Source organism: Doryrhamphus excisus, linkage group LG2, assembly GCF_037039965.1.
Source record: "Doryrhamphus excisus strain RoL-2023G ecotype Guam linkage group LG2, RoL_Dexc_Guam_v1.1, whole genome shotgun sequence".
In the NCBI taxonomy this organism is placed as follows: domain Eukaryota; kingdom Metazoa; phylum Chordata; class Actinopteri; order Syngnathiformes; family Syngnathidae; genus Doryrhamphus; species Doryrhamphus excisus.
The window spans coordinates 29,088,367-29,106,823 of NC_136358.1; the positions used below are offsets into that span (position 1 = coordinate 29,088,367).

An 18,457-nucleotide genomic window follows, 5' to 3' on the forward strand; every position below is an offset into this window, starting at 1 on the left:
TAGTTATTAGAGGCTTCTATTAATTTCAAATGCCAGCGTGAGGAATAAAGCAGCGCTCAAATGTCACCCTTTCACTCAGCATTCTAGAAAAATCAGCTCCTTTCGGGAAAAGCCGGTTCCACCCGCGCACACGTACTCTTTTGCTCTTTCTCAGATCGATGTGGCTTGACAACGTGATGGCTGCCTTTCCTGGGGGGGGGGGCGATGGAGCGGGGAGCGGGGGTCCCAATAGTTGCCTGTCATCTCGCTGCTGTTTCTGCCTCCAGAACCTTTCCACTCGCTGCGGAGTCTCTCTCGACATAACGCTTCAAAATGAATGCAAACTTCTAAAATGCTGCACTGCTTGACCTTTTTGCCTTCCAACCAAAACAAAGCCAGCGTTTTGACATTTGGGACACGCTGACAAAAAGAACTCGGGCTGTAGTCTCCACCAAAACCAATCAGCAACTTCACTGAGAACAGGTCTGATTTGTTCCACCAAAGTCCACCACCGGGCACGACCACTCTGTTGTGATTGGTCCGCTCCCAAGCGCTCCTAATCACGAACCCCAATTTCGAATTTTGTTGGTATAGGAGTTGATAATAAATGAATGAATCCTACTTGTTAGGAGCTCCTGGGTGGAGACCCTTGACTTAGGAACTCAAAGAGCGGTAACGTAGGTCTGCATTCATTGAGTGCAGACAATCTTGACACAACATTGAAAGGGGAAACGTGGTCATTAAACGTTTTTCGCGGAACTACCCGTGTTTAAAAAAAGTCAGGTAGATCCACCGATTGTGGTGAAAAAGGCTGTTAGCAACTCCAGACATCGGTTAGCTTGCAATATGCCAGCATGCACCTAAGTCGCTATGTATGCACACTCTATAATGCTACACAGATTGTTAAACTGTTAACTGACACAGTTAGGACACTCATCAATTCAACGGTTACTTATTGCTTGGGCTTCCGACTCTTCAAAACGTCCAATGTTGGAAAGGCATCGGGTTCGCCCGTGTTCACAAAACAGTCCTACATTTCGGTCTTGCTGGTCAGGAATCGGATTCAGAGATCTGTGCACACGGAAACTGACCGGAACCGGTTTAAAGGAATCGTTTGGATCCTTTGAGATGAAGTCGTATGACGTCCCCATCAGCAGTGTAGTCCATCAACTGTGACTTACCTCGCTCGTGGTCCCGTGAGCCCAGTTCTGGTTAAACTTTGGTGATGAAAAAAAGTAGTTCCGGTTAAGTAAAGCGTTTGGCTTCTTGCTTGGCAGCGGCAGTTTTCACAAGTCCTGCGCCAGGCCGATAAGTTCCCAGTCTGGTGTTTTATGATGATGGGATCACCTCCTCGCTCCAGAATCTTGCAGTTTTAAGTGGTCAGTAAATCAGTTAGTCAGCCTCAAGCTGGTGACATAACACAAAGGAGTTCAGAAGTGGCAACAGAAACTGCCAAAGCCCCCATTTGACCCGCTCACCCTTTGTCGGGGAGAAGACAAGGAGGGATTCAGTCATGCGTGGATTTGTTTGGAGATGAGGAACAGTTGGAGCGTTTAGCTTCCCGTCACCCCGCCGCCCTTGACTCTGTCGTGAACCGGCCCTGCCCGACACATCATCGCCGCACCGCTGCGTAGCGAGACACCGCCATGACACGCGACATGTCCCCCAACGCCAACGCAGGAGGCGGGGCTGGCTCGGCTGATGGCGGTAAAGAGAATCATCATTTATGCTTTCACTCGCCTGCCACCTCTTTTGTCTTCCCCGCTTTTTAATTTCCCCGTCCCTTGTTTTCTGTCAACCCGTGATGCGTAATATCTCGGCCCGGTGCCAACATGGAGGCCGGACGCTCCGGCTGAGGTGAGCGCTTGACAGACGGAGATATGTCAGCATTATTCCCGGGGATGCGTGACAGGTCCATTCTTGAAGGGTTGTAAATACAAAGACGGATGAATTATGCATGGAGACGGAGAGAGAGTGATGAGTTTCTGTGTACGGCTTAGCATTCTCTCTACTTTATTTTCAAATATCTCGAATGTCGTCTTTAAAAAGCCTTTATGCTCTATGCTCAGATTCCCGCAATTTTCTCACGTTGTACCAAAGAAAGTTCATATGTTGTGACGCCACTGATGGACGCCTCCAGTGATACAAGACCGTCTTAGCACCTGATTATTTGATTCCAACAGCTGTGAAATGAGGAGTTAGTTTCCCGACGTAATTCAAACAGGAGTGGATATAAACAATTGCAACGCCAATGCTGGAGAGAGTGAGTTGCCACCAACCAAAGTTTGGCGAAGTCCTATGGTGGCCCAATGGTACAAAGTTAAAACTAACTCGTACACAGTGGTACTAAGCCCTGGTTTAAACAAAGATTATTGTCAAAAATACGCCAAACAAACGAACCCGTTTGCTCACTTATTCTACAGAGTCGAGTGTCTCTTCACAGACTCTCTTTATTTCTTCATAAGACGCAGAAAGAACGGGAAAGAACTGTCTTCCTCCTCCTCCTCCTCATATGCCCTGATGAGGCATTCAAGCACACTATTTAATTCTGAGTGGCAGCTTTCAGTGTGCCAGAAGTAGGTGTCGTAGGTGAGAAGTAGGTGAAAAAAGTGTTGGCAAAGTAGGCAGGTAGCGTCAGTAATGTAACGGTTCCATAGGTTGGGGGGGAGACGCAACAGTGTGTTTCATGTACCTGTTTTCGTACATTTGTTGAGTTTTTGTTTACCCTTTTGGAATGGATCCACTTTGCAGTTGAAGTAAATAAACATCCCGACTCCAACTGGACACTTTAAAATCTTTTCATTGGGTGGAACCCTCACATTGTTTCTTCCTATTTGAGTTCCGCATATCACTCGTATCACGTATCCTCATTCCCACTCAAAAACCGAACCAAAGATATTAAATCTGCCCGTCCTCTGCAGGTTTGAATTTTAAACTCCACACGCAAATCTGGCCAGCACCCCCCAGGCCATTCGTGAGGGCCTCCGTTGCCTTGCAATTATTCAAAAGCAATCCGCTTACCTCATGATACGACTCCACCGCCCGCCTTTCTTCCCAACACTTTGCCACCCCATTTAACTCATTTGCCGCACACACACACACACACACACACACACACACACATCTCAAGCATCTTTGCCCCATGTGGCTTCGATGCAACACGAGCATGAATGCGTCACGACTGAATTGTGCTTCTTGCACTTCAGTAATTTGACATTTCAGTGTGGCTGACAGAATCAATGAGACAGAAGTTCCTCGACGGCGGCCGTCAATTAGAGCTGTTGACTTTATTTAGGACGACGCCACTTTAAGAATAAACCCCAACCTTCCTGTCACACCTATGTAAATAAGACGCGCAACTTCCCGTTTAATAAAGTTCTACAGGTAACGTACCGTAAAAGGAGTAAGAAACATCTATCATCTCCATCTATCATCTCCCTCCCATGACATCATAACAGCAGGAACTTCCTTCCTCACGGGCATAAGACGGCCTGTTCCCAGTAGGGTTCCCATTTGGTCGAAAAACCCCCAAAAAAACCTTAAACTGTATTATGGAAAGCAGGAAGTGAACAAATGTAACAGTTACTGATTGTAAAAGTACCAGATGGAGGGGTAGGATTTAATAAGCTTTGCTTCTTCCTACTCCTTTTGGACATGTGGAACTGGGAACTGATTATGGGATGCACTCAATTGGAATCTGATGCATGTTCAAATGAAATTAAACCATTACCATTACCATTACCATTACCATTACCATTACCATTACGCTTCCAAAACACAATCGCACCACTTCTTTCAATTGTTATAAAATACAAAAATAGGAGCAAAGGAGTTCTATTGATGCTCCCAGCAGACGTTATTTGGACTCCTACCTGTGGCCACCTGATCAACGCTATTTTGGTCTCCATTCACCGCCAAGGAAGTACCCCTGCTTTGCTTTGAGGTGGAGACGTCAAAGCTGGATGATAAGCATCTGTGGCCACGTCAACACTTCCGAGCGACAGTGACCAAGTGGTTCCTCCATCGGCGCCGACACGACAAGAAAACATGTCAATCCATACCCAAACCGGGACACTTTTCCTTACCTTTCCCAAGTGAAGAGTTCATTTGCAAAAGCAGATAAAAGCCCTTCTTAACGCGGATAAACAATGAATACGTGGCGGTCTCCCAGCAGCTTAGCGGCAGCTCTCATCTTGTTTCCATCCTAAGCCTCAGCGGGGACCGAGCGCTGAACCGGCAGCCTCCGCTCTTTCATCCGTTCTTAGAGAACTGAATAAAGTTCACAGGCATTACAAGGATCCACCCTGCCAGACTCAAAAGTCGCTGGAACAGGCGCCGCTTGCTGGAACGTGTAGGCCGATGGCGCCTAACTCAAAGCCCCGGCGTTCCTTCATTCATCTCCACCGCCGGATCTCCAGATGGGGAAAGGAAGTCAGAGACTCTCTTATCCTCAGCCGCCCTATTCCCAACCCAATTGGTGAACACTTTAGATGTTCGGGAACGCTTCTTCTTGTCATATTAGACAGTAAAGCTGATTTCCTGGTGAATGGGGGCATCACGCTCCTCCTGTTACGGCAGATATGAGCTGGAGTTGGTAGTACTTTCACAGCCTTGGTACGCCAACGCCAATTTTATGGAGAATAATTCTAATTTTACACGCAGAAAATAATTCCTTGACTAATTCAGTTCTTTTGGAAATGTGACGAGTAACTCGAGCTGGGCGATCCGGACCAAAGCTCATATCCCGATATGTATCTGACTGACAGATCGTCCATTTGGAATAATCATTAGTCATTTAAAGATCTTTATGAGACGCCGTGGTCTCATTCCTAACTCTCTTTGGTGCCCCAACATCAAAGTTAAAGGAATTAGTCCTGCAATAAATCCAAAAGCAGACATCTCCCCTTGACTTTGCACCGAACACGTTCTACATTTTAAAGCCTAATTTGTTAGAAATCAGCTCTCGTGAATTATTAACGCCCCTTCCTTGCCAGGCTCCATAACTTATGACTATTTCAAGCCTAGCCTGAATCAGAGCAAGAATAAAGGGAGGTGTTTGTGCACCAGGGGTGGAGTGGCCATCCATCCAGCCATCCATCCATCCATCCATCCATCCATCCATCATCCAGCCATCCATCCAGCCATCCATCCAGCCATCCATCCATCCATCCATCCACCCATCCATCCATCCATCCATCCACCCATCCATCCATCCACCCATCCATCCATCCATCCATCCATCCATCCATCCATCCATCCATTCATCCAGCCATCCATCCATCCATCCATCCATCCATCCATCCATCCAGCCATCCATCCATCCATCCAGCCATCCATCCATCCATCCATCCATCCATCCATCCATCCATCCATCCAGCCATCCAGCCATCCATCCATCCATCCATCCATCATCCAGCCATCCATCCAGCCATCCATCCAGCCATCCATCCATCCAGCCATCCATCCATCCATCCATCCATCCATCCATCCAGCCATCCATCCATCCATCCAGCCATCCATCCAGCCATCCAGCCATCCATCCAGCCATCCATCCATCCATCCATCCATCCATCCATCCATCCAGGGGACTCTGACCACACCTGACACGCACCGTTAGGAGCTGGAAGCTGATTAGACAACCGCAGGAGAGCAGACGAAAAGAGCTCATTTGAATGCTCCTCTTGTCTCCAATGCTCTCCCAGGAAGCCCTGGTGGAGAAGGTCAGCGTGTCAGTCTGCTCACGTGCCAGCCGACATATCAAACGCGCGCCAAGCGTTCCGGCGACGCCGCCGACTGGACCTTGGCGTCCTCAGGCCTTAACGCACCAACACCAATAAAGCGCCAGTCAATGAAAAAGTGCATTGAAAATAAACAAAAAGCGCTAAAGTGCTAAAGTGCTAAAGCTAGGCCTGCTTTCAGGATGTTGAACAAAAAGAAGCTCGCAGCGCTTTAATCGCGATGCGGCGCCACGCTCCGTGCTGTCTATCCCCGCTAATGCACCCGGCGACTTAAGTTTCCTGCGTTTGTTTTGATGTAAAGCTCCCCGTCCTTTCCTCTCATCTGACAACGGCATTAAACGTCTCGGCGCCATCTGGAGCCACGAGAACAAACACGCTGCTTTTTAAACGCCACGTTTTAATTGGTAAATATTTACTCTCCGGGAGCCCTCGGCGGCGGGCATTCGCGCCACTTCTCCCTCCTGCCGGCGTCACGCTGCTTTCTTTGATTGGGGATTTTCACATGAACGCAACCTGTGGCAGAACTGTTGACAATAGCGACTAAATAACCAATGAGACGTCGCTCTCCAAGGTGCTGCTAAACGCAGGTTACGACCCCTGCTTTGTGTTACTTAGCAAAAAGTAGCAACAATTGCCACCATGACCGCGGGGGGTGTATCCGGGTCGGAACTTGCAGCAACAAAACAAAGCAAAAAAGTCTTGGATGTCAGCAGAACGTTCATCATCAGAGGCTTTTCGGCCATCTTTGTCTTCAGTTGGTCCTCAACAGCAGAGCGCTCCTGTTACTTAGCACTTTAAAACGGCATATATATATACATATATATAACTATACTATAAAAAACTTCTTTTTACACTTGAGTTTGACTTTGGAATGTATTATTTTGAGATTTCCCAGTGAATGTTTACCCCCCCCCACAACTCCCACAAAGTACTCCGAGATGGCCACTTACCAAAGCACAGTAGGTTTCAGGCGGGTCACCACACGTGATGTTGGGGGGGTCCAGGGCCACTCGCAGGTACTTTGTCATGTCGGTGGCTTCGGGCTGACAGGCCATGTAGTCCCACGCTAGTCCCTCCTCCGTGTAGATCTGGGACTTGCACACGTCGTAGTGACCCCAGGCCGCCGGGTAGTGCTGCATGGCGAGCGTCACGCCGCCGCACACGGCATGCAGGGCGAGCACGACGCTCAAGAGCATTGTTGGGCTTCCGCTGGGCTTCTCCTTCTTGGATTTAGTTTTTGAACAGGTTCTGCGGCGGCGATGCCAAGACGTTCTAGACGGATCTCAGCTTTGAGGGGCGTGGTTTTTCAGGCGCCGTGGGCAGTGGCGACAGCATCCTAGCTAGCGGCTCCGAGCCGCGTTTAGCCTCCGTGTGCGCCGGTTTGGCCCTCAATTAGCCGCCCTGAGGTGTGCCAGCCAGAAGGCGGCGACTGGCAGGTCAGCTCGCGGTCAGACGCGACGTGCAAAGAGGACGCAGCTGTCAGATGTCTCGGTTTGATCTCGCTGGTGTTTTTCAGCCACGGGCCGCGTCCTAGAGAGGAAAGGGAAAAAGACAGTTTGGTGCCGTGTTTGTCAAATATAAAGACTTCACACGATACTCAGTGTGGCTTCAGGGCAGTGAAATGAGCGTGTGGGGATTTTAACCGGCGCGCACTCTCTGCGTGTCAAAGTAAAAAGCATGTGACAAAGTGATTTGATTTGATGTTAGCCCTCCTCGACTTAACGTGCATCGCTGCGTAATAACCTTGCCAAAATGGTTGTGTGAAATTGGAGAGGAGGCGCGGCCCCAACGGCCCCAACGGCCCCAACGGCCCCAACGGCCCCAACGGCCCCAACGGCCCCAACGGCCCCCAAGCCCAATCTCCATTGGATTTTCATACAAAAGGGCTTATTTCCGTCTGCCTGAGTCGCTGCATTTAAGTTATTGCTTTTCCGGGCCGCTGCCTCGTCCCAGTCGGGACTTGCCGGCCGCGCCTGTCCAGGAGCCTTCACGGGCGTTTGGGGAATATTAAAGTCAGCCAGGGAGACAGAAATGCTGTACTTTTGGGTGGCGGAGCCGTCGCAAGACATCAGTCAGTCAAGCTAACATGCTAACGTGCTAACAGTGCCTGGTAGAAGATGACGGGGAGCCACAAAAACCGTTGTCTGTTAGCCGCTGGGGGTGGCTTGGAATCGCAAAATCCGTAATTTGGGCCGCACTTTGGACACCCCTTGGATTTCGGACTGTGTGTCTGATTGACAAGCATTTGAGGGCCGCACCAAACGCGCTGGGTTGATTGACGTGTATTCATGTCGATCAACACGTGATCACATGATGAATTAGAGATGGCTTTCCTGCGGATACACCTCTCTTTTTGAAATTTCATAAATATAAATGTCAGCCGCTGATCCGAGCGGCATCATTGGCGGGGGGGCGCCTTTCATAATGCAGCGCTCGGCTTTCATTATCAAGACAGACAAATTAAGCACCAGCAGGAGCAGGGTGGGGGGGCAGCCCCCGCCCTATTATGCTATATTTTATTTAATAGGGGACACGGGAAGCTAATAAGAAGCACGTGGAGCTAATCCTGCTAATATTGCAGTCATCACGTTGATAGACAGCGGGATGAAAGGCAGACATAACATAACATAAGACAAAATAACATAACATAAGACAACATAATATAACATAAGACAACATAATATGATATCACACAACATAACAACATAACATGACATGACATGACACGACATAACATAAGACAACATAAGACAACATAACAAAACATAACATAACATCATAACATAACACAACACAACATAACAACAAGACAACATAACATAAGACAACATAACATAACATAAGACAACATAATATGACATCACACAACATAACAACATAACATGACATGACACGACATAACATAAGACAACATAAGACAACATAACAAAACATAAAATAACATCATAACATAACACAACACAACATAACAACAAGACAACATAACATAAGACAACATAAGACAACATAACATAACATAACTTCCAGGTTGCTATATTATAAACGAGTGAGCGTATGCAGCACGCTTAAAACGGGCGTTGTGCACACTGATCCCAAAGAGGACGGAGTCGGCTGCATCTGCGCTTCAGAAGGCAGCGGATGCGGCTGGAGGCCCCAGAAGAGGAGGACAAACCTGCTTTTCATTCAGCTTTTCGGTGAATAATGTGAGAAGACTAGAAATAAATGCATTGTGGAATAGAAATGGTGAGTTGTAAATGATATAAGTTATAAATTATGAAAATAAATGTTGCAAACATGAAAGTTTAGCGGCTCCTCTGTGTTGCTAATGTGAGAGTGGAGCATTCAATACGTCAGGAAAATCAGTACTGTGACAATTTCACTCAGGTCAGACTTTAGAATAAAAAGTCATCAATATTAGAGCAGCTTTCAGTATGCAGAGAGAGAGGGATGGTGGAGGTGGGGGTGGGGGGGGTGACCACCTCACCCCCCCCCCACCCCCCTCGCTCCCTCTGTCGCTTTCACTCTGGCCGTGTTTTGGAGGCCAGTGAAACATCCCCTTGTGTGTGCTTGCACGGCGTCCCCAGGAAGCTGGAGCGTGGAAGTGTTTTCAAAGTCAGCAGGCGCCCCCCCACTACCACCCCCACCCCACCCCACCACCTACCAGCATATCTATTTGATTCATTTGCGCTCCACTCTTTGTGTGCTAGTGAAATAACAAACATCCAATTTGCTCACCTACTGAATGTTCATCATCATTAAAGCGGAAGTGCATGTAAAACGGGGGGGGGGTCAACCTGCTAAAACCAAAATATTAATACCCCACATGCCCTGCTACCTCTCTGCTTCATGTTATACGTGCCAAAGCATATTAATATTAATATCTTTATTGACTTTCTTACCGATATACTGATATTATTGATATATACAATATCAATATGTATTGATATTGTCAGCAAATTAACAGTCAACTAATGCACAGGATGCATTTCACAATAAACAATATGTAATACAAGTTATAGAAAAAGTACCAGATTGACTTCAAACATTTTGCCTCAACATAACAGTCATTAAATAACATAATCTCTTCATATTTTCAATTAAGAATCCAATTCAAGTAAGCAATTTGAAGGAAAGCGGCACATTTCTTTGAGGCACAGACATCCGTATAAATCCGTAAGGAGCAAAGCGGAGTGGGAGTGAAATGATAAAGTGGGATCATTCAGCAATGTCACATGGAAATGAGATGAAATTAGATGTTAAATGATGGATTATTAGATTAGAAGTGGAATTAAGGAGCCGTGCTTTACTCCCCGCTCGCATAACCGCCGCTATTTGTTGCAAATGACGCATTTAAAATGCAAAGAACACACTTGAAAATAAATTGTTCAGAAATAATTACCGCCAAAAAAAATACAGCTTTCTTGTTGCAAGTACACAAAAAATACACGTTTAGCAAGAATGATGAATAAATATATACTTCCAGACGTTTACAGGCCACATAAAACGTCCCTCGAGATGCTCAGCGGGAATCGTGTGTCAGTCAACACGCCATCAAGCCGCACCGGATTCGGGCAGGGTCTCCTCGTGTTCTTAGAGTTCATAAATATAAATGTCAGGTGGGGGCCGGTGAGGGGGGGTTATAATTAAAAATAAATCACACGTAGCGCCTCGATTCAATTAACCACCAGGAAGCACCGTCCACCAAAGCCAATAATTACCAAGGCTTCTCATTAGCACAGGTTACATAACATATGACATTAACAGCTGCGGCTGTAGGTAACCTCCTGATGTTGTTTTGGAAATAAGACCACAAGGTGGCAGTATCTGCATGCGGACAATGAACTCATCAGCGCTATTATCGCTGACATAGCAGTTTGCCTCGACCGCGATGACACTTTCTCATGCACTCCAGATGATCCAAATGACAGTGGAAAAAAATGAAGCTGCTAGCGTAACGCGTTTCATCCTACTCCAATTATCGCCTTCTTCCAATCACCGCCCGTAGATAAACAAACGCCGCCGCCGTGACTTGTTGCTCCAAATGGAAACACATGAAAACCCAACAGTGACAGGATGGACGCCATGCTGCGTTCAGGCGACAATACCACAATACGACAATACAGCGATGATGATTCTTCTTCTTCTTCCATTGTTTGTTTTACACATTTGCACACAATCGAATGGCAAACTTTTGCAAGGCGGCCAGTTGGAGCCCTGTCATGCTTTTTTGCACCGGTTGGCTCGAGAGTTGGGGGGGGGGCAGCTCGATCCAACACCCCCCCCAACCCCCTAACCCATCGTCATGGTCCAACATGAGTCAGGCGGGATCACTTGGCAGGCGCTGGCACGTCTGCGCTGGCACACACTCGGCTTCTGATTGTCTTTGTCCTTCTGCAGCCCCCCCCACATACCCCCCCATACACCCCCACACCCCCCCCATTATCCTCCTCAGGTTCTCTCTGTCTTATTGCCAGCTAAGTAACCTTGAGGTAAAAATAATCACAGCTCACTTTTCTTTTTTCCTTTTTCAACAAAGTGGTAAAATGGGGGTGCACACCCCCAGCCCCCGGCCCCCGGCCCCCACCAGCGTTTATCATACTACTGCATGTGTACCCCATTCCATATTTTAGACTTTATCGAGCAGCAGTAATCGACACATCTTTTGCCAAACAATTCCACGTGACTTATTCAAGGGGAACCCACCACCCCATAATCACCCCCCCCCCATAACCCCCCAAAGTGCAAATACTCACATTCAAGCCGGGTCTGCCTGGATCATTCAACAAGTTCTCCTCCAGTCAGCCTCGCATCTCGTCCAACTCGCACCCAGCAACCAAGCACTTTTTCTCCAATTATTGTGCGCCAAATTGACCCCGGAGGTGCAATGTTTGCGCCGTGCACGCCGCTCTGCAGGTGGCGGAGAGCACGCCGTGCACCAGGCAGGCAAGGCTGCTTGTGGCGCAGCGCTTTTTGGTTGTTCTTTCTTATTTTCAGAGCACCCGAACTTCAACGTCAAAGTCCACGACGCGGTGCAAATCCACGGGCTTCCTTGTCGCGCCACGCAGGAGCAGCGAGATAAGAGCCTTTCCTCGAACCGAGCCACCGGGTCCAAAACTGAGGGAGCGTCGACGTGGAGAGTCCGCCGGGTCCTAAAGATAACATCTGCCGAGCTGAGCGACGGCATTAAACTTGCACAAAGTCGATGGAACGGCGTGACGGGAGACACGCGTGTCTTTTTAAACTTGCATTGTTAACCATTCCACGTCGCTGAGGTGTCGTTTGACATTAAATCTCGTTTTTTTCGGTAGCTGCAAGGCAGGCGAGAACGACTGGAAATAAAACCTCGCAAATGACTTTCAACTAAACAATTGTCTGGAAAAGTTCCACTTCGTGGGTAAAAGGACACACTAATGTCTTACCTTCCTTTAAGTGTCCTACGAGGAGGAGGAAAGAAAGGAAAACAAATCCCCACGCAGCTCCAAGTTGGACCTCAGCATCATCATCAGCATCATCAGCATCCTCAGCATCCTCAGCATCAGCATCCTCAGCATCATCATCAGCATCATCAGGACTCCCGGCGAGCGAGCAGCGCGGTGTTGGTTTCTCCCCTGGCGAGGAGTCGTGGATGTCAGCCTCTCCTCCTCCGTGGGGGGCCTCCACGCTGCTGCTCGCCAATACAGCGCCGTGACACGTCGGCCTCGCCGCGCATTTTTAATTGACGCCTTAATGGCAGCCAGGCGGGGGGGGGGGGGGGGGTGGGCACGTGAGGCCGGATGAGGAAGGTGATGACCGCACCTGATGCACAAGCCTGGGGGGGGGGGGGGGGTAGCTTCACGTAAGATGAGTTTTTTATGATGCTGATTTTAAATTCTAAACATTTGTGAAAAAAAGCCCATTTAGGAACAAAACATTTTAACCACCACCAATAGGGGGCGCCACCAATGTGCGGTGACGTAAAACGTTTACACCAAACTGATCGAATGATTGCTTTCTTTCAACCTGCAGCAAAAATGACGTCTGGTCGTCAATCATTTCCGTAAATTCCGTGCTTGGGATCGTGGAAATCAATATAAAGTGGATTTAATGAAGAGGGAGGAGCTATAGATTATCATTCCATGTTGCTCATCAGTGTGTTTATTATGGGATGCCATAATGTCATACACACACCGAGCTAAATGCATCAAGCTCTCCATCGATTCCTGAGCAAATCCCAGTGCAACAAAAGTCCGATTCAAATAAGTCAAAATGATTGAAATGAAAAATATTCCAACATCCAAATCGGAGAAAGTGTAGGTCGGAATCGTACCGGGGAGCCTTTTCACAGGACAACAACAACAAACAATACAAACAACATGAATAGGCTGAATCAAAGACCAGGAAGTAGTCATGGTCGTGTTGAGTACAATGTGCTACAGTGCTACCACATAACCACCCCCCCACCCCCGACCCCCCCACCCTCATGGTCAAAGGCTGCAGGGTGAACTGGAGGATTCCCACAAAGCCCCTTCCTCTGGATCACATCAGAGGCAGGAATTTCCTCCATGGGCGAGTCCACGCTCCCAGCGGCGTCTGCCCCCTCACCCTGCTGACAGATGCGAGCTTTTTTGGGGGGGGGGGGGGGGGGGGGGGGGGGGGGTTGGGGGTTTGTTGATATTGTTTCATGTGGAGTGGAGTCCACCTGCCACTGCTTTAATCTTGTGTGACTCCCGCCCGCTCATACAGTAGGGATAGTGTACACTTGATGGACGTGTACGGGCACTGGGGGTTGGGGGGGGGGGGTTCAGGAAGTAAGTCCTATGATAAACTATTATTAATTAATATTTATCATTATTTTTCCCTAGTTATCGAGATGATTTAATTTCTTTTATTTTCAGTGTTTTAAAATGTTCCAACATATCTGACGAGCCAGCGACTCCACGCCCGAAGGAATAATCCAAACAAAGTCTCCTTGGGAAAGCTGTTGGATACTGGAAGAATTGGGAAGAAATTGGTGCGCTACAAGAAAGGAGTTTTGCCTTAGAAACCGAATAAGAACTTCATAAAACGATGCAGCCACAACATTTTATCTTCAATAAAATGACATCTCTTGAGGGAATTGAAGTCCTGAAGCTCACTAAATAATACCAAAAGTCAGCAGAAAAACCTTTTGATTTGGTTTTAAACAGCAGCACCAAGAGAAGGCAGATGAACCTTTGGGTTGGGTCACCACCCAAACCCAAGAGAGGTTCTTGACAGGTACAAGCTGTGGGATAGCGGAAAGGTCCTCGAGGTTCCCTCGTGTGTGCGTGTCTGCTGGCGGCGTGGATAAACCGATAAACAGCCACGAGTCAACAACGCCGCCTCGACTTGATATTTCTTCTCCCGTAAACGCCTTAATAGCCGATCGTTAGCCGCTAATTGCTCCACGACTCGCCACATTGACATTTGGTTGAGGTTTTACAGTCCGGGTTCGGAGTGTTAGAGCACGTTGTAAACTTTATGGAGTCCTTGCTCTTTGCGAGGAGATGAACAAGTCATTAAAACGCCATGAATCAGCCATGATGGCCGGGTCTTGGCTCGCTAGCTTCACCGCCTGGAATTCTTCTGCCTCTCAGACCCGGAAGGGGCGCTTCCACGGATGACGTTCCAGAACCAATTAACTATCAATTATAACGTGTCTGGCAGAGGAGGCAAGTCGGAACTGACTGACGTCTGAGCACCGATGAACGCTTCAAGGAAGCTGTGGACCATTCACGACGTCGCAATTCCATTCATTGTTTCCGGCATTCCGTATGATATCTCATATTATTTTTACCGTTGTAACTAAATGTCAGAGTGTGTTGTCCAAAATACGGCACGGATGCTGCAGGCAGTTCAAAGGTGCTTTTAGTCGGCCCTAATGGCTTCTGTGTATTTTAAAAATGAAACTTTAATTTATCTGGCACCATGACTTTAGTTTGTGTCCTGTTCACTTATCCCAACTGCAACCCCCTATGTTAAAGTCTGTGTTTTTTCCTGTGTTCCCATAATGCATTGCTGCACTGCTCTTTAAGTAGTTGTTATGTGTTTAATGTTAAATAATTAACTTTTTGTTGTTCTGTAGAGTATTGCAATTACTTTTAAATACACTTGTGTGTTATTTATCTGTTCTCTTCTATTCATCTGACACCATGACTGTAGTTTGTGTTGGGTTCAGTTATCTCCCTTCCCGCTGATTGACATTACCAAGAAATGCTTGTGTACTCCAGTTACTTTGCGTACTGTGTGTTAGTACTACATGTAATGGAGCCTACTCCATCTAGCTTCCAGCACTCAGACAGTACAATGATAGACAACGACAACGTAGCTAAGGGACTTTAGCATCCATAAGCAGTACATCTCCATAGTCAAGCGGTCGGAACAGGAAGCTGACACAAAGCGTTTCTTAGCTCCGAACAAAAGCAACATCTATTCCTAAAGTCGACTTAAAAGTTAACGTTCATCAACATGGAAACCCAGGATTTGTAGGACCAACCTTGGCTAGCTAAGCACATATTATAGCATAACAAAAACAATAATGCTAATCCCATGCTAATGAGATGTGTATCCGACGCTGTGTATCACGTACAACGTAGTAACATTAAGGAATGGGACAGGACACATGAGTAGCATAGCAATGTGATGCTAACGTGCTAACATTGCACATCTTTTAACAGCAACATCATGCTAGCTTAGCATATTTTCTGAAGAAAAACAAACCAATGAAACGTCCAGCTGCCATCTCCACAGCTGTATTGACGATATAACGATACGAGCGGTGAAACGATAAAGCGTCTTTTGTGTGTCCTGGTTGTCAAAATATGGTCACCAAATAAAGTTGCGTTGCCAGTAATAGAAGTGGTTGCCATGGCGAGTGCCTTCGGGTTAAACTGATGTTAGAAACTCAGAGTCGTAAAAAGTAGGGCACAAACATTTTGTTGTTGTTTGGAGGAAGTTTTCTGCTGCATTCCTTGAGAAGACATCTGTGTTGACAATAACTGTCATCTCCCTCAACCTGATGGAGCTACTGTATTCCTGCAAGCGTTCCCGCACTGCCCCTGAAATCCAAGGAGGGGGATTCAAAAAAAAGGATTCTATATCCACGCCCGAATGTGTTTGTGCACAAAGATGCAAACACATAGCAGTCACTTCATCCTGAACTTGTAAACACACCTTCTTCCTACGGTTTCTCCTCGTTTGTCTGCTCCTTGAAGTCACCTTTCCCATTCCGGGAATCCGCCTCTCATGGAAGTGTGTGTTGGGCGGGCAACAAGGGTCGGTGGCTTTATTTATGACCAGTAGATGTTGCTTCACCTCTTCAGAGGAGCATGAGGATTGTTCCCTAAACAAGTCAAATGGAGGAGTAACATCATGCTAGGTTAGCATATTTGTTGAAGAAGAACTACCATACATTCATAGCCTACTGATGGAAAAGTGGCAGAGCGCTATTTTACGTTTAAGACGTGTAGCTAAGCCTGTTTTTTTTTAAATACAAAATGAATAGTGATAAATATTTCCTGGAATGAACATGGACACCTCCATCTCCAGGAGTCATTGACAGGACGCACTCTTTTGGTTTAAAAAAAAACACATCAGGGAGAGAATTGATAACATTCCGCATTACAATGCTAACGGATGCCTCCTATTAGCATTCAGGAGCGCTTGTTTGTGTCCATTTACATGAATCCCACAGCCCAAGAGTGGCTTCCTTGTGATGCTTATGATGTACAAGATGAATAAAGCATGAAGATGGAGGCTTGGACGAAGTCTTGGAGGCTGGATGGGGGTTTAAGGGGCGGACGGTCTAAGGGTCCGTGATATTAGAATAAAAGTCAACCTGCACCTTCTCCAGTCCTGCCGTTCAATAGAAAAAATAATAACACAAAAATAATATATATTTTTAAAACAATTATTAAAACCATTATTTCCCAGCTTTCACATAAAATGATTTGGCGGGTCAAATCCTGCGTCTATAGTGTCCCAATGTGAAAAAACCCCAATCCTTTTTCACAGAGACTGGATCAACAATTCATGGATGCTCTGTTTTGGCAGTTTTGGGTCGTACCATAGAGGAAAACCAGAGGGTCCGAAAACCGAGGTTCCCTTGTGCATAGTAGCCGGAGCATCCGATGTACGTGAATATAAATATAAAGTATAAATATACAATAAATATAAAGCTCCTCACTGTTGCCCGAGTAGCTGCCAGCTCTTTTATTTGTCGAATCAAACAGGAAGACGTTTTATTTGATGCCCCGCCCTGCTGTTTGTGTACATCTCATTTAATTGGATAACCACAGGCTTCACATTTGACAAATAAGTTTGATCTTTTCATTCCCAGAATTGACTTCAAATCCCCAAAATGGATTTGAGTTTTTCCTCTGGAGGGCCGGAGCTGGCCTCATTTCTCCGGATCAAAAGAGTTTGTGTTTTGGGGGATTCTGGGATTAAATGGCTATCTTTGATGGCTCACTTAGTCAAATTACAAGGCGCCATTCCAAAGATTGCCTTTCCTGATGCTTTTTGAAAAATCTTCTTCCACCTGTCAGCTTTTCTCGGGACCGCCCAAGAAGTCTATGAGATGAATAACATGAAGTCAGGGAGATCATTTCATCGAATTCAGACTAAAATGCTCTGATTAGAACTGGACTCTTTATTTACCTAAAGCGATGGGGCATTCGTTGGAAGCAGCTGGTATTCCCCTCCATTTAATACACATTTGTGCTGCATGAGGAAATGATATTACAACCAATGTTGTAATATCACTAAGTAGCAAACCGCAACTTATTGATCACCTTGATGACTTCATTGGAAATAAAAACAGGAGGCTGACTTTCACACCAACATCTGAGTAGCAACACTTTAAAGTGCATGCAGAGGTAGATAAAGATGGATAGAAATGCAGATGCATTAATTTAAAATAAAAACCCGACGGAGTTGCCTGGAGAGCAAACTCATTGCAATGGACTCAACTGCGCCTCTACTGGCTGCATGTGAGAAGTGCAGGCTCTTGTATCGCATTAATATTAAACATATTTCATCAACAGATGCCTTCAGAGGGGTTATGGCAAACATGAATGAAAAACCAAATGGAGTATTTTCCAGCCTGCCACATGGAAAAAGCTCCAATAAGAAAACATTTGCTGTTTGTTGAGGAGAGTTGGACAAATAAAGGCAAGTCGTTCCCATGACAGCTTCTACAAAGTTTTCCACTAATCTTTTATATTTTTTAAATAGATTCTCACGAGACGGTCCAAAATTCTTGCAAACACATCCTGTTATTATTTCTTTCTACCCCCCAATGCAGCTTGGAACGGTGTCTCGGCGGATGGAGCAAACTGCTTTTACTTTGACTTCCTGCTGATGTGTGACAGCGAGTTAGATAATGGCTTTTTTTTACCTCTTGATAAATGAGTTTAAAAGCTTAAAGACAACAGAGGGGGGCAATAAAACAGCCAAAGTGCCGTTGTGGCTCGGAGAGAAAAACAACACAGGCTTACTCTCCATGCGGCTGGATTCTTATTTGTTGACGCATCGGCATCGGGTATCGCTATGAACTCGACTAAATACACCCTCTTCTTGTACTTTACCACTGCATCCATCATTACACTCTTAGCACCAACTAGGAATTACATCTGGAATAGGTGCAGATTCTGGAAGATCTAGAAGGTTATCTGTGCGGGTTATTGTGCGTAGCTGCTCTATAGGAGTCCACAACTCAATACAAAGGCTGGAAAACTGAGCAT

The 18,457-nt window shown here is 46.5% G+C and overlaps 1 protein-coding gene across 4 annotated transcripts in view; it reads right to left on the bottom strand.

Annotated features, from left to right (window-relative positions):
• The window catches only part of LOC131109953 (netrin-G1-like), a 44,651-nt gene extending 32,291 nt beyond the window's left edge, over positions 1 to 12,360 (bottom strand). For 3 of the 4 annotated variants that reach the window (XM_078789088.1, XM_058062540.2, XM_058062541.2), the window contains exons 1-2: positions 11,471 to 12,007; positions 6,668 to 7,247 (exon numbers count right to left, since the gene is read on the bottom strand). In XM_078789088.1, coding sequence (XP_078645214.1) covers positions 6,668 to 6,913 — 246 coding nt within the window. In that variant the 5' untranslated portion in view covers positions 6,914 to 7,247; positions 11,471 to 12,007. Of the gene's footprint in view, positions 1 to 6,667; positions 7,248 to 11,470; positions 12,008 to 12,136 lie in introns of those variants that run through there. The other variant, XM_078789086.1, reaches the window with a different exon arrangement.
• Between the last annotated feature and the right edge of the window lie 6,097 nt (positions 12,361 to 18,457).